The sequence below is a fragment of the Ursus maritimus genome, unplaced genomic scaffold (genome assembly GCF_017311325.1).
Source record: "Ursus maritimus isolate PB19 unplaced genomic scaffold, ASM1731132v1 scaffold_14, whole genome shotgun sequence".
Classification (NCBI taxonomy): Eukaryota; Metazoa; Chordata; class Mammalia; order Carnivora; family Ursidae; genus Ursus; species Ursus maritimus.
Genome location: NW_024423786.1, coordinates 35,975,396 through 35,991,230, shown reverse-complemented (window position 1 = coordinate 35,991,230; position 15,835 = coordinate 35,975,396). Strand labels below are relative to the sequence as shown.

Genomic DNA, 15,835 nt, shown 5'->3' with positions numbered 1-15,835 from the left:
TAGCTGTTATGAATATGTTTATGGACATAAAGGAACACATGCCCGCAAAAGAAAAGATGGGACAATATAAGAAAGAGCCACATGGGACTTTGAGAGTTGAAAAATTTTCCTGGATTGGCTTAATAGCAAATTAGACACAACAGGAAAAAAAAAAATCAAGGAACTTGAAGACCTAGCAATAACACAAAGAATAATGATGGGGAAAATTGAACACCACCTCGGTGACCTGCAGGGTAATATCAAGTGGTCTAACATACATATATTTGGGGTCCCAGAAGAGAGGAGATAGAGGGGAGCCAGAAACAATGTTTGAAGAAATGACTCCAGATTTTCTAAATGTGATGAGAAATGTAAGCGCACAAATTTAAGAAGCTCAACAAAGCTCAAGCCAAGTAAACATGAAGAAAACTCCATCTAAGTACACCATAATCATAATGAAATTGCTCAAAACCAAGGATAAAGAGAAAATCTGAAAAAAGTAATCAAAGAAAAAGACATCCCTAGACTTCTCGTCAGCACTATAGAAGCCAGAAGACAGTAGAGAGGTATCTTTAAAGTGGAGGGGAAAATGTCAACCCAGAATTCTTATTCAGGGAAGATGGCTTTCACAATTGAGGTAAAAACAGACTTTTTCAGACAAATCAAAGCTGAGAATTCACCACCTGTAAACCTGTACCTCAACAAATGTTAAAGGACTTTCTTCACACTGAAGGAAAATGAAATAAAAAAGAAACGAAGAATTCCAGAAAGGGTAAATGCAAGGGTAAAAAAAACATTTTTTCCTCACTTTAAAATCTCTTTAACTGATTATTTAAACCACAAGTAGTAACAATGTATTGTGGAGTTTGTAGCTTCTATGAAAGTAAAATATGTGACAATAATCGCACAAAGGACAGGAAGAAGGAAATAGCTATATACTACTGAAAAGAGCATGTACAATTGGTGGTAAATGTGATAAAATATTATTTGAAAGTAGACTATAATAAGTTAGAGATGTATGTTGTAAGCCCTGGAGCACAGGCCTGCAAAGTTCAGCCCATAGGCCAGGTATGGTTTATTGCCTTTTTAAATTTTTCACATTGACGAAGTATTTTCCTGTCTGCTTTGGAAGATTGTTTTATCAGAAGACAGTCACACTCACTCATGTTTGTGGCTATTTGGTGTTAGGATGGCAAAGTTGAATAGTTGTGACAGCGACCCTGTGGCCTGCAAGTCCTAAAATAGTTACTATCTGACACTCCACAGAAGATTTTTGCTGACATTTGCCCTAGAGGAGCCACTAGAAAAATAAAGAGGTATAGTTAATAAGCCTGTGTTGGAGGGGCGCCTGGGTGGCACAGCGGTTAAGCGTCTGCCTTCGGCTCAGGGCGTGATCCCGGTGTTGTGGGATCGAGCCCCACATCAGGCTCCTCTGCTATGGGCCTGCTTCTTCCTCTCCCACTCCCCCTGCTTGTGTTCCCTCTCTCGCTGGCTGTCTCTCTGTCAAATAAATAAAATCTTTAAAAAAAAAAAAAATAAGCCTGTGTTGGAGATTAAATAGAATTTTTAAAAGCTCAATTAATTCAAAAAAGGGATGAAGAAAAAAGGAACAATGGACAGGGCAAACAGAAAACAAATAGCAAGACAGCAGATTTAAGCCCAGCTAAATCTTTATTAGAATCCGAAGTTTATCAGCTTTTATACATAAAAAAACCCAGACCCACCTCTATAGTATCTACAAGAAACGTAACTTATAAAGACACAAAGAATTTGAAAGTAAAAAGCCAGAAAAATACATACCACGTGAAAACTAATCAAAAGAAAGGTAGAGTGGCAATATTAGTCCAAAAAAGTAGACTTCAGAACAAGGAATATTATCAAGGATAGAGACATTTTATAGGGATGAAAGAATTCTTTCATCAAAAAGATGTAATAATCATATATGTGCCTAATAACAGAGCTTCAAAATACACCAAATAAAACCAGAAAGAATTGAAAGGAGGAATGGACAAATCTATTATTGTGCTTGTACATTTTAATACTTCTCTCCTGAGTGGTGATAGAACATCTAGTTAGAAAATCACTAAATATATAGGGAGATTTGAACAATACCACCTAACTTGACTTAATTGGCATTTTTATAACACTCAAGACCAGAAAGCACATTCTTTTCACATGCACATGGAACATTGACCAAGAAATATCGTGGGCCATAAAATAAGTTTCGGTGAATTTAACAGTATTAAAATCATACAAAATTATGTATTCTGAATGAATTTAGCAATGTTTCTGGAAAGAAGGTCAGTATTAAAATGTGAATTTCTGTATGCTAGTCATGAACAATTGGAAAATGAAAATTTAAAGACATTATTTACTACAGCATCAAAAAGCATGAAATATTTAGGGATAAATGGCATACTACAAATGACTGAACTTTGCTGAGAGCAATTAAAGAATACCTAAATAAATGGAATGATGTACCATGTTCATGGATTGGACAGCTCAGTTATTGTTAGGATATCAGTTCTTCTCAAACTGAGCTGTAGATTGAATCCTAATCTAAATCCCAGCAAGATTCTTGTAGAGATTGACAATTTATTCTAAAACTTATATGAAAATTAGGCTCTCAGCTAGCCAAAGAAATATTTAAGAACAAAGCTGGAACCTGATCTTAAGGCTTACGATAAAGCTATGGTAGTCAGGACTACTGTATGATGTCGGCAGAAGAAGTAGACATGAAGGTCAACGGAACAGAATTAAGGATTCTAGAAATAGACCTATCTGTATGTGATCAATTGATTTTAGACAAAGGTGCCTTGATAATTCAGTGGCTTGAATTATAAATTGTATTAAATTGTAGTCAGTGGTACTGTAACAACGATTTACCCATATGAAAAGAAGAATCTTTATTCTTACTTCGTAACATACATAAATATTACCTTAAAATGGATCATAGAGCTATGTGTGAAAGCTAAAACTATATAATGTCCAGAGGAAGATTTTTATGACCTTGAGGCAAACAGATTTTTTAGGACCCAAAAGTACCAGCTATAAGAGAAATAATTAAAATTTTGGAGCTTACCAAAATTTAAGATTTTTCTTCAAAAGATAGTGTGAAGAAAATTAAAAATTAAAGCATAGGTTAGGAAAAAATATTCACAATACAGTTACATGACAAAGGACTTGCATTCAGAATATATAAAGAATTCTTATAATGTATTAGTAAGAAGACAACCCAATATATAAATGGGCAGAAGATTCGAACAGATCTTCACAAAAGAAAGTATGTAAATGGTTAACAGGCACCTGAAAAGATGTTCAACATCATTAGTAATTAGAGAACTGCAAATTAAAACCACAATGACACAATACATACCCACTAGCTTTACTAAATAGAAAAAGACTGACAATGACAAATCTTAGCCAAGATACAGAGCAACTGGAACTCTCATACACTGCTTGTAGAAATGGAAAATGGTGCAGTCACTTTGGAAAAGTTTGCCAGCCTTTAACAATGTTAATCATACACTAACCACATGACCATATTAACCAGCTCTACTCTTAGGTACTTACCCAAGATAAATGAAAACACATGCTCACAGAGACTTTATTCATAATGGATGAAAAACTGGAAACAACCCAGATATCTCCTAATAGGTGAATGGATGGATTCATTGTGGTATAGTCATACAATGGAATATCCCAACAATAAAAAGAAATGAACTGTGGATAAATGTAGTAACTTGGATAAGTCTCAAAAACATGGTGAGCAAAAGAAGTCAAGAGAACATATATTGCATGATTTCATTTGTAAAAGATTCTAGAAAAGGGAAAAAACAACCCAAAGTGATAGACAGCCAATCAGTGGATAGCAAAGGCTGAGCTGAGAGGGAGATAATTGCACAGAGCCGTTAAAGAACTGTTGGGGATGGGGGAAATGTTCTAGATCTTGGCTGTGGTGTTTGCACTTGGACTTCTACATTTGTTAAGACTCCTCTCGTTGTATACTTTAAGTAGATGTATTTTATCATTTATAAGTTGAGCTGCAACAAAGTTGACTTAAGTAAAAAAAATCATCTGGGAAACTTAAATAGGAATGGACTCATTGGTCTTTCTCATGAAATGTGAAGAACTTGAGAATATCAGATTTTTTTTTATCCAAAATATGCATTGAATTACAGTCAAAGAGCAGAAGAAAAGTTAAGAAAAGAAAAGTTATTAGGTCTTCATGTGAATCAAATTTCTACTCACTAAAGTTTCCAACTGCAGGCTGTATCTCAATCCAATGGATTTTCCATTCCAAGCCAACTGTGACCTATTGCTTTTGTCAAGATTCCCAATAACAGAGACATGAGGGAAGTAATTGATACTTCTAAAATATTAACCGTAATAGTGTGACCACAAGAGGACTCAATGTGTCTACCAGAGCTGATAGTGTTCCCTGTACAGAAAAGTTTATTCCATCCCCCGAATGCTTCAGTCAACATATATTTCAGCCTCATCACTTCAGCTTTTGTGAAGAAGAGCACGGGGCACTCATGCTGGTGCTTCTAACTTGAGTCAGTTTAGGTAGCTCCTTGCCTTTTTCTCCTGCATTGGGGTAAATTTTATAATATTCTGGATCAAATACTTTCTGTCCTGAACTCTCCAGGCGTGTGGTACTTTTTTTTTTTTTTTTTTTTTTGTCAGGGGCAGGGAGGGTGTTGTGAGTGGTGAAGGGAGTAGAATCACAGAATATTAGACTGGGAAGGGCAGGGCTCTGGATCATTTAATCCAGTTTTCTCCTTTTACAGAGGGGGAATCTGAGGCCCAGAGGAGGAGAGGAACTTCCTAAAGCTTCCTAACTCTTAGGAATGGAAGCCAGCCCCAGCTCCTTCCACCCCTGGCTATCTGGAGAAGGCAGCCAGCTTCCCTCTCTGGCTCAGGTTCCTCTGTAATGGGAGAGAGACAACATTCACCTGTTTTCAAGGGCACTGCTGAAGAACAAGGGGTGAAAGGACCATGGAGTACGCACTGTAAAACATAGACACTTGAAAGTGATCTTCAGTCACCACCTGCATAAATTATTTTCCTAACCCCTTGGGATGCAAATTCCTGTGGCTGCCACAGTTTCAGAAGAGTTTGAGGTTTTCTTTCTTCCTTGTTCTTTGTTCTTGTGAAGCTATGAACTTGTTTTGGAGGAGAGACTTTTAACTTGAGCCTTGCTGCAGGGGTTTAGAGTAATTAAAAAAAAATAACTATTCTAATGAGAGAAACCGATCATAACTATGATCTATTTCCCCAGCCATAACTAGAGAGAGCCCACCATCTGAAGGTTTGAAAAGGTAGAGGCTTGGTTTACTCCCCCCTGGCGCCACCCCCCTCTGCCCCCCGCCCAGGTTGACTGCTAATTGCTGTAGTGTTGTTAAAACAAATGGTTGGTCTTGAAGTGCCCCGGAACGACAGGACTATGCCTGATCAGGACTGTAATCAGACCACCCTGTGTTTTATGGACTTCGTGTCTTGGCAGTCCAGAGGCATGCCAGTGGGGGCAGAGTTTCTGCTTCAGCTCCTAATTAAACTTTGGAAACCTTTCCTTTGTTGCTGGGCCAGTCATCCCCACAATCTGATTGGCCGGAGTTGATTCTATTTGAAATGGGCAAATTTATATTTATGCTGAAAAACAAGCAATAATTCCAAAGAATAAATGTTTATTTGAAAGAGCAAAAGTAACTGTCAAGTGAGCAGATTGTCTGAAAATAGCTTTATCCGAAAAACCTTTGGAGAGTAGGAAAAAATGTGTCATGGCTGCCAGATACAATATTATGCACATTTCAAAAGAGAAAATGACGATATGAATCCCTTACCTTGGGTTACTGCTTTTGGCCTTTGCACAACTCCTCAGCATCTGTGATTTACATCATTCCTTGAACATCCCTATGCGGGTGGAGGGGTGTATGTGTATGTGTTTGTGTCAGGGGCTGTACCAGAAATGGTGTAACATGTTGATTAAGATTTGGGACTTTGAGATCAATATTCATTCGCCCATTGATTTACTCCTCAGATATTCCTTGAGCACCTTCTGTGTTGAGAACTGTTCCAGGCACTAGGCTTGAACAGACTAAAGGAACAAATGAACAACACAGACTTAAAGTCCCTGCCCTCATGGGACCTGGATCCTGGGAGGGGGGCCAACATACCTGGATTCATATGTTAGTTCTACGCTAATAGTGTGACCTTGGGCAAGTTACTTGCTCTCATCAAGTGTGTTTCCTCACGCGTAAGATGATAAGAATCCCTACTGCGTAACACTTTGTGAGGACTGAGATAATGTATGTAAAGTGTTTGGCACATAGTGAATGTGCATGGAAGGTAGCTGCCATGTTGGTTGTCCTCACGACTTCCGTTCTGGTCAGTCCACCTGTCGTCCTTGGATCCCTGGTGAGTCCCCTCTTCCATGGGACCGGACTTGCTCAGGGATGCTCTGTTGGCAGGAAAACAGCCGAGCTCAGTCCTTGTCCCCACTCATGTCACAGGTAGGGGTGGCTTTTGGGCTGCACAGCCTGATTCTTGCCCTTGCCCTGCTTCCCCTTCATGAAGGCAGCCGCCCCACAGAATTAGCCCTTGTGCAGAAATAACTACTATTCTCCTCCCATGTTGCTTCCCTGGGTGACGGACTCTAACATTTCTTCCTTCTTTTTTTCAGATTGTTTAGTGTAATTCTGGAACAATTAACCAAAGAAACAGAAGGCGGTAACCACTCCAGTGGCAAGTCAGGAGGCTTCGATGTCAAAGCCCTCCGCGCCTTTCGGGTGTTACGACCACTTCGACTAGTGTCAGGAGTGCCCAGTAAGCACGTCTTGTTTCCTAAAGCCAGGAGTTTGTTGACTTGGTTTTCCTTCTGGGTGGGGCTCAGGATTCTGGAGCCGAGCGCTGCCGGGTGAGTGCGGTGTGCCAGCCAGGGGCTCCGCAGACGACCACGGAGGCCTTCACGGTTCACAACACGCTTTTGCTTGCGTGGTCACTTTGGACCCCCGTGACGGCCCCGAGGAAGGGCCGGTAGTGATTGTTGTCTTCCTGATTTTGTAGGAGAACCTTGTCTTACAGAGACACCGAGTGAGTGGTGACACGAGGCCTTGAGGTCAGGCCTCCTGATTCCGGGCTGGTTTTCCTTCTTGGACACCTCGCTGCCACCACCTCCTCCCGCTCCCAGGCCTGCCCCTCTGAAAGTGGTGGCTTATGCAAACGAGGAGGGTGTTGGAGGGCTCCCCGCCGACTGGCTTTCTTCAAGTGAGCAGCAACGGGGCTGAACTCCTGAAAAGTCTGCTCAGCTCTCCACTATCAGGAGTTGTGCATATCCGGCTCCGGGGGAAGAGATGGATGCTTCCGGGTCCTCCCTGTATGGAGGGTAGGGTAGGACCTGCTTGCTGGTGGTTTGGAGGACCGAACGAGATGATGCGGGGAGAGCCCTCGCAGCACAAGGTCTAGAGCACAGAGGTGGCCCTCCATGGCGAGAGATGCTCTTTTCCTCCACTAGGCTGTGATACCTCTCCGTGCCAGGCCCTAGTTTGCTTTTTGCTCCAGACGTCTGGGCCAGGTGGAGTGCCACCTGAGCTGGGACAGATGCTCTGGCTGTGCTCTGGCCAGCAGCTCTGGGCTGCTTCTGCTCTTCTAAGGAGCATGGAGTGTGCTTCACTGAGCTCTCTCCCTGATGGGACACCCCTGGTGGGGACTTGACGGTAGTCCTAGCACCTCTCCAGGGTACGGCGGCAGCTGCCTGCTCTAGCTGGAGGAGGGAGATGGGATGATAGGACGTGCCTGTTTTTCACGACTCATAAAGCCATCAAAAGAGCACAGGTCATGTTTTTGCCTCTCCAGAAGTTCTTCATGAAATTTTATTAAACCTGTTGGCACTTGGGACACACCAAAAATTCTCTGGAAAAAAAAAAAAAAGATTTACAAATTTAACATTTTAAAATGTAGGAAGTGGTGTTTTATGTGTACTTGTTTTTCCAGATGGTTCATTTATTTTCATTGAAAAAGATCAGCCCAAGTCAAAACCACAGAGCTGTCTGGAAGCAATTGAGAAAAATAGAAATACCTTGGAAATGACTGGTTCTGTTATGTGTAACATGATGAAATGAGAAGTTCAATGAGCAAGCACGTTCTTTCAGATTTAGTTGTTATAGCTTAATCTAATCTCAAAGTAACCACGACAGCCTTGTTTCCCCCAATGAGCAAATGACAGGACAGCCTGTTCGCCGCATGTGTTGTACGGACGAGCGGGTGCTGTGGCTTCACGCATGCAGGTCTGGCCGGTGAAACTCCCCAAACTCACAGATCATTGTTCTGGCTTCCTTGTTTAACGAGGTTTTCACTAAATGACTAGTCTAGTATTCCCAGGTGCTCTTGGGAACCAGTTTTAAACTAGATTTCTTCCTTTTCTCCCTTATAACATGACAGAGCTCTCCATCACTCTCTCCCAGAAGTCAACAGGGAGACATGGGGACCTGAGTCTTGTTGAGGACTCTTCAGCCTCCTTTTAATTACCTTAGTGGAGAACACCCAAGTCTCACGTCAGCCCCAACTGGGAGATGGGTCGGGGGCTCTGGGTCATGATGTTTTCCATGCTGGTTGTCAACTGGGGCCTAGTGATTTCTTAAGAATCCTGAAATGGTTAAAAATGCCGGGGAAGGTGTGACTGTTTATACTTGTCTCAGAATTGTCTCGTGCCCTCTATAGAGAATTCAGACTGTTCTATAAGACACGATTTTGTGTGTGCCTGTATTCATTCGTTGGGAGGTAAATATGTATTGTCAAAGAGAGTGCTTCAGACATTTGTGGAGTTCTTAACCACCCATGCTCAGATGATAAATATTCATCAGAGTCCTGGACCAGCAAATGGGAAAGAACCCTACAGATCTTCTGGTCCATGGGCGTCCTCTTTTAGACGAGGAAGCCAAGGGCTGTGGAGGGGCAGCAACTCACAGATTCTCACAGCCAGTCGGCGGCTGAATGGGAACAGACGCACGCTGTCCCAGTTCCTGGTCTCGTGTTCTTTCCATTCCACCCCACTGTCTCCTGAACTGGAGTCCCACCAGCTCTGCCGTACACGCTGCTTATGTACGAAGGAGCCTAATGTCCGGAAAGTCTACACAGTCACGTTAAGACAAACTTCATTATCTCATCAATTTGGCCAATCTGAAGTACAGTAGTTACAGCGAACAAACATGCTCACGGGACTCACGGCTCACTACCATAGAATTCAGAAGAGCTAACTGCCAGATGATGATTTTGAATGGGCCATCCATGTTTTAGAACAAACAAAAAATGCCCAAATGAACAAACAAACCCATCTGAGCACATTAGAGCAGTTACTTCTTTCCATCTAATTCCTGATAAAAGGTGAAAATGTTAGAAGTCCTCTTATTAATCATTTTTTTCCTAAAACCATTTGAGCATTGAAATGGCTGAAGGTAATACCTAGGACTGGGGTTGTAATGAGGGTCTTGGAAAGACGGGCTCTTCCTGAGTCTGAAACCCTCTTCTCGGTTGTCCCTCCCCATCTCCTCCCTCTCCTCTTCCCGTGTACTGATGATCTCGGGCAACTCTTGTTACTGTTGCTGATGAATATTCTTCTCTTTGGTCAGTGTGTTCTGACTTGTCTTACTTTAGCGTCCTGGCTTCTTTCACTCATTCTTTGAGTATGTATTGGGAAAGTGAGGAGAGACTGTAAAGGAGCAGTGTGAAGGAGGAGAGACGGCGCGGAGGGGAGAGGGTGGAGAGGGAAGAATGGGGAGAACGTGACCGGTGCAGAGTAGCAGGTGTGTTCACGGGGTGGGGGGAGAGCACAGTTGCTAAACCGGGGAGTCTGGAAGCCTGGCCGCAGTGTAGATTCTGGTTTCTTGCTGACCCTCAGTCTGCTGCTTCTGCCCACCTGCTCCTAATCTCAGTGTTGCCTCGCCTGCCCTCTTCCGTGATCTCACTCCCATTCTGCCCCGTGGCTCTGAGTGTTGCTCTATGCAGAGAGCTTCCAGGTGTCCATGCCTTACCTTCGTCTCTCAAGTCCACATCCCAGCTGCACAACACTTCCCTTTTAATGCCAGGCCCATGATCAGACTTTCTAGTGCAAAGCAGCTCTTGCCCCTCTCCTCCCTCCCTGTTGCAGGGGGAGACTCCTTTTGACATGCTTATTTTGGGTTAGGCACGGAGGGGGGGAGGCTTACCTCAAGACCTTGCCTCCATGGGTGCCTTCTCGTCCCTCAAACTCATTTGCTGGATTCATCCTGATCCTCAAGCTGTCCTGCCTGGAGAGCCCAGCACTCCCTAACCACCTCTCTGCCGGCCTTAACTCCTGCTGCCTTGTCTGTCTTTCTAAAGAGGCTGCCTTTTACCAGTGGACTCAAGTCCAGCCCTGTGATCCACATTTAATACCCAGAGCTCCATTGCTGCAATCTGCTTTTCTTTCCTGAGCTGCTTTCCACTGTGTGACCACCAACCAAGACTCACTGGTGCCCGGCCCCCGTTGCCTGGCTCACCTCCGGCTTCTGGTGCTCTTCCCAGGCCCACTTGTGCAAATCCATCCTCTTCCACGTTTAGGCCCTGGCGAGAGGGGGCTGCTGCCCAGTCCTTTGTCTTATCCCCACTCAGAAGCGATGTCTTTCATCCATCCCTCTTTAATTTTAATTGTTTGATATTACTCCATAGTGTCCGTGTGCTGCCCTAGGGTAATTTGTGTTTAATTCTGATGTCTCCTTCTAGGACATACCCTCTTCGAGAGAAGGCACTTTAGTAATACATCTTCATATTCCCCAAAGCACTAAACTTTACGCTTGCCACGTGATCGCTGTTGAAAGCATTTTGTTGAATGGGTGAACGCACGCATAAATAATCACTGACTTCGACACTGGGCAGTCAGTCCTCTCTCCGGGCCTTAGTTTTTCCGCCTGTCAAGGGAGGCAATTGGATTAGATGGTCTTTTAGGTTCCGTTTTAACTTATCTCACATCCAGGTTTAATGTTAATTTAATGTTAAATATCTCTGTGTTTTATTACTATGTCATATGTATATATGTGTACATATATTTGTGTATACATACACGTAGGTATCTTTGAAGTTCCTCCCTGGCTCACAAACTTATTTTTGTCTCTCCTAGGTTTACAAGTTGTCCTGAACTCCATTATAAAAGCCATGGTTCCCCTCCTTCACATAGCCCTTTTGGTATTATTTGTAATCATAATCTATGCTATTATAGGATTGGAACTTTTTATTGGAAAAATGCACAAAACATGTTTTTTTGCTGACACAGGTGAGTAATGAAAACAGTAGCTAACCTAACTTTAAAAAATATTAATTTTTCCCAAAATAACTTCTGTGGTTTGGGGAAAATCTAAAACAAAATGGTGGGGGGTGGAAGCCAAATATACCAGTAAAAGCAGTAAGGACCAGCCAGTTCTTAGCATGAATTATGTTCAGAATAAATGAGGATTTAACCTCCTTTTTTATCCTGATTTCCTATGTAATGCATCTTGGCAAAAAAGATGAGGTACCCCCAATACAAGAACATGAGGGGAATCACCATCATTGTTCCCTACACACTTAAGAAAGGGGCTGTAGAGTCCGGGCAGGGGAGAGAGCCATGGATTCTGAGTACAGAAGCAGCAGGTGCCACGGAGGAGGGCATCTCTGAAGTGGGCCTCGAGGGTCAGGTGGGGGTCCGCCAGCATAGCCGAGAAGCAGGGGGTCCAGGCTCTGGCAAGGGCACTCGGCTTCCACCAGCTTTGGGCTTCCTGCTGTTCGAGTCTGGAGGGGTGAAGCCGCTGTGCTCTGTTTGCAGATATCCTAGCTGAAGAGGACCCAGCGCCGTGTGCGTTCTCAGGGAATGGACGCCAGTGTGCCGCCAACGGCACGGAGTGCAGGAGTGGCTGGGTTGGCCCAAACGGAGGCATCACCAACTTCGATAACTTTGCCTTTGCCATGCTCACCGTGTTTCAGTGCATCACCATGGAGGGCTGGACAGACGTGCTCTACTGGGTGAGCGGCTGGAGGACCGAGTGTGTGGTGTGTTCTTTCTTTGGATAAGAGTGTTTCGTTCGCTAGAGCTGTTGAAGAGTTAGCTGGGGGAAAAAAAAAAAAACAAAACCCTTGCAGTCAGTTCTTGGGAAGGGAAGCAGACCCTCTCCTCACTCAGTGAGACTCCTCCTCCTTCTTTCTCAGGGCCCTCGTTTCTATTCCAGAAAGCCACTGTGTAATGTTGGCTGCCTCCCTCCCCTGTGCTGTCTGCGGACTTGCTGCTCAGTGTGCCCACGAGTCCTTGCTTCAGAGGAACTCCCAAAGTCAGGGCCGTTCTGAATTAAACTCTTAGAGAGCTAGGGGTTATTTTCCAGGTTAAGAGGCTCCTGGACTTCCATGAGCTTGATTTTTTTTTTTAGCATAAAGGTAGGTTGCTCTACCAGACCCTAAACAGAAGATAGGGAATATAAATTGGATCCCTTTATGCTTTCCATGAACTTAGTACAACCTTCAGGCCAAAATGGATTTTTCCCTTATTATACTCTTTCCCTTTTGCATCTTCAGCATTCCCATAAATCAGCCAAGCACAAGCCCCCACCTCTCTCTTCCTTTCTCTTTGGAGCTCTAGAAGTCTGGCAGAGAGGGTGGGAAAGGCCCATCAAACTTCCAGGCCTGGCGGACCCATCCAACCTGCTGTGAAAACAGACGCCCCTTCTATGGCTAAGGCCTGGTTCTTCTTGTTCCTGAAAGAGCCAGAAGGGTTTGCTATAAATGAAGAACAGTAGTATTTTAACAACTATTTTCCAGAGCTGAATATGTTTGTATGCTCATTTATTTGGTAGAATTTGAAAAAGCTCATAAAAGTTTAGAAATTAATTTCCATGGCACAGATTGCTGGGGAAAACAGCTGACATGCAGATTTTGAGCCGAAATCCAAGTTCAAATGGGATTAATCAGGATTCCAATAATGATTTGTTAAAAGGCAATTAGTAATAAAGTACTTCTTGAATGGGCAGTCTTTAGTTAGAAGGCCTACAAATTGAGAAGTAGCTTCTGGAAGTATCTAAATTTTAGACTCTTTACAGGGTTCCATATTCCTTTATAACTTCAGAGAACCTGACACATGATGGTTATAAATAGGTTTTTGCTTCCCTTCACCAGTGAACACCATGCTTACAGGATTGTAGAAGTCCTCATATAGTCAATGTTAGGCAAAGAAGGTATGTTTTTATTTTCCTCCCCAAAGCGTGAGTCTAGTTTGGTAAAAAAGTTTTGAGCATCACCAACATGTTGTATCTTGTTTCTCTCTCTTCCCTTCCTTTGTCTTATCGTCCTGGGAAAGAGAGAGAGAAAGAGTGTGTGTGTGTGTGTGTGTGTGTGTGTGTGTGTGTGTGTACGTACACGTGTCTGTGTCCGTGTGGGTATGCATGTCTGTTATTTATACCCATCAGACAGTGCCTTTCATGAAGAGGAAGAAGGAGGGAAATTATATTGGATGAGCCAAGATTATGGCCATGACAAGGGGACCTTCAAATTAGATAAAGCGTTCATTGTCAGTATTGTCTTCAAAGTTGCAAATCCTAGTTAGATTAGTTGAGGTCTCAATCCCACTCTTGCCTTAAAGTTTCTGATACGTAGAAAAGATTCATCCAAATAGCCCAAACTTTGATCCCTGGCCCCCCCACCAAACGGAGCAGAAACAACATTTTGATTTTTAAAAAATCTGGCTCCTCTCAGCTCTGCTGGTCTCTCTGTTGTCAGAGTGAATTGTCCACTGCTGACCCAACATGCCTTGACTAATACACAATTTTATACTTTATGTTATATTTTGCACATGGATTCTCTCATGACAATTTTCCTGTTGTCAAGCAAGTGAGAACTCTGAGTATGTGATTAAAGGAGAGAAAACTCCATGCACCCAGAAACAAAAGTTTCCATTGCTTTCCTTGGAACCTTTAAGTATCACCTAGGATTGTATAATTATTATCTCTATTGTTAATATGACAATCACAGAGTTAATAATTTGACAATATAATAATTCTCTGTGAATTACAGGGCATCTTTATTCTGATGGAGGAACTCGAGTAATTTATCAACATTATCCCAGTCTATATCCCTTTCTTAGAGGGTCTGGAATTTTGAAGGTCAAACAGTGGTGTATAGAGAGACCACTGAACGTCCCTAGAGTCCTACAGCTAGTGATTGTGGTTCTTGGTCTAGAACAGGGGTCTATAGACCTACAAGGGGCCAGATAGTCAATATATTTGGCCTTGCAGACCATAATATCTCTGTAACAAAGACACAGTTCTTCCTTCTGTCTGCCCATGGCACTCAGAAGCAGCCATAGACAATACATAAACAGATGGATGTGGCTCTGTTCCATTAAAATTTTATTTCTGGACCCTGAACTTTGAGTTTTGTAGAACATTCATGTGTCATGAAAGAGTCTTTTGATTCCCCCCCAACTATTTAAAAATGAAAAAGCTATTTTTAGTTCAAGGGCTGTGCCAAGGCAGGTTGTGGGCTGGGTTTGGCCCACAGGTCATAGTTTGGTGACCCCTGTTCTAGACTGGAACCCAGCACTCTTTCACTGGCATTCTCTACTGTCAGAGGTTTGTGAATCATTCTAGAACACTAGAGGGCAGCTAAGTAATCTCCCATACAGTTCACTAAGATCTTATCCTCTGAAACACATCAGGTTGTTTTTAATTACTTATCGATTACATTTATTAACTCATCAGAGAGATGGACAAGAGCCAAGACACCAAACCTTCTTAATATTTATTGGGCCATGGCCAGGTGGAAGATACACAGTTGTGTTCCAGAACAGACCATCCTTGACCAGTGCAGTGCCTGGCACAGAGCAGGTGCTTGACAACTACTAGTTACTCTTACTCCTTCTGAATTGTACCACAATTCCATGTACCATTCTACATCAGTGTAGAAAGGCCATGTTTAAATATCAATTTTTGTGGACAACTAGGGTGTAAAGGGAACATCTTGAGAGATAACTAAGGAGATTAGATTATAGATATTGATTGCAAGCAAGTTTCTCAGTCCTTTAGGTGTTTGTATATGGTGGGCAAAGTCTTCACCAGGGATTACTTTGCATCTTGTCAAGCTTATATCCACTCCGTGTTCTCAAGCTTGTTGATGCCTGATTCTCAAGAATTTCTGGCAGTGGGCTGGCTGGGTCTTGAGAAAAGTGCAGGTGGGTCTAATCCGCAGGAAGACATACTTAGAACCATTTGGACATGTGGGAGTTGGATTAACAATTTCTGGTGGGGAAAACAGTCCTACTAGAGCTCTTTTATAAAGTGAGTTCCATAAGCATAATTACACTGCCATCTGACCCACCCATATTGTCTATGGAGGCAGCAGGGTGTAGGGCAAGAGAAGAGCCTGAGCGCTGGATAGGGCTGGCTGCATGACCTTGGGTGGGTCACCACAACTCTCTGGGCTTTCGCTTCTAGTCTGCAAGGTGCTCAGTTAGACTACACGTCCAGTTCTTCAACTCAGAGGAAATTTTTTTGAAAGATAGGAAATTAAAATAGTGTTGGTTTCAGGAAAGAGCTGTTCATATGTAAATCATTTCTGACCTCTTGCCTTAGCGCCAAGCTCTTTCCTCAGTGCACACCGCTATGGAGGTGCTTGCTGCCAGACTCCAGCGGGAAGTTCTCATGGTCACACTGACCATCCATGTTGACATTTAAGACACCTGGGAAATTCCTCTTTCAGTAGCTGAGGGTGTGCGTTTCTGTGCCTTTGCCTTATTCCTTGCTCAGGGGAGCCATGACCACTATACCACGTTCCCAGTAGTGTTTTCACCAGTTAGAAAAAAACAAAAAGCCTGAGGTTGCTCTTT

General features: G+C 43.0%; 1 protein-coding gene across 3 annotated transcripts in view; it reads left to right on the top strand.

Annotated features, from left to right (window-relative positions):
• The window catches only part of CACNA1D (calcium voltage-gated channel subunit alpha1 D), a 296,621-nt gene that overhangs the window by 144,469 nt on the left and 136,317 nt on the right, over window positions 1–15,835 (top strand). For all 3 annotated transcript variants that reach the window (XM_040628679.1, XM_040628681.1, XM_040628680.1), the window contains exons 5-7: window positions 6,665–6,807; window positions 11,114–11,266; window positions 11,795–11,991. In XM_040628679.1, the coding sequence (XP_040484613.1) occupies window positions 6,665–6,807; window positions 11,114–11,266; window positions 11,795–11,991 (493 nt within the window). The remainder of the gene's footprint in view (window positions 1–6,664; window positions 6,808–11,113; window positions 11,267–11,794; window positions 11,992–15,835) is intronic.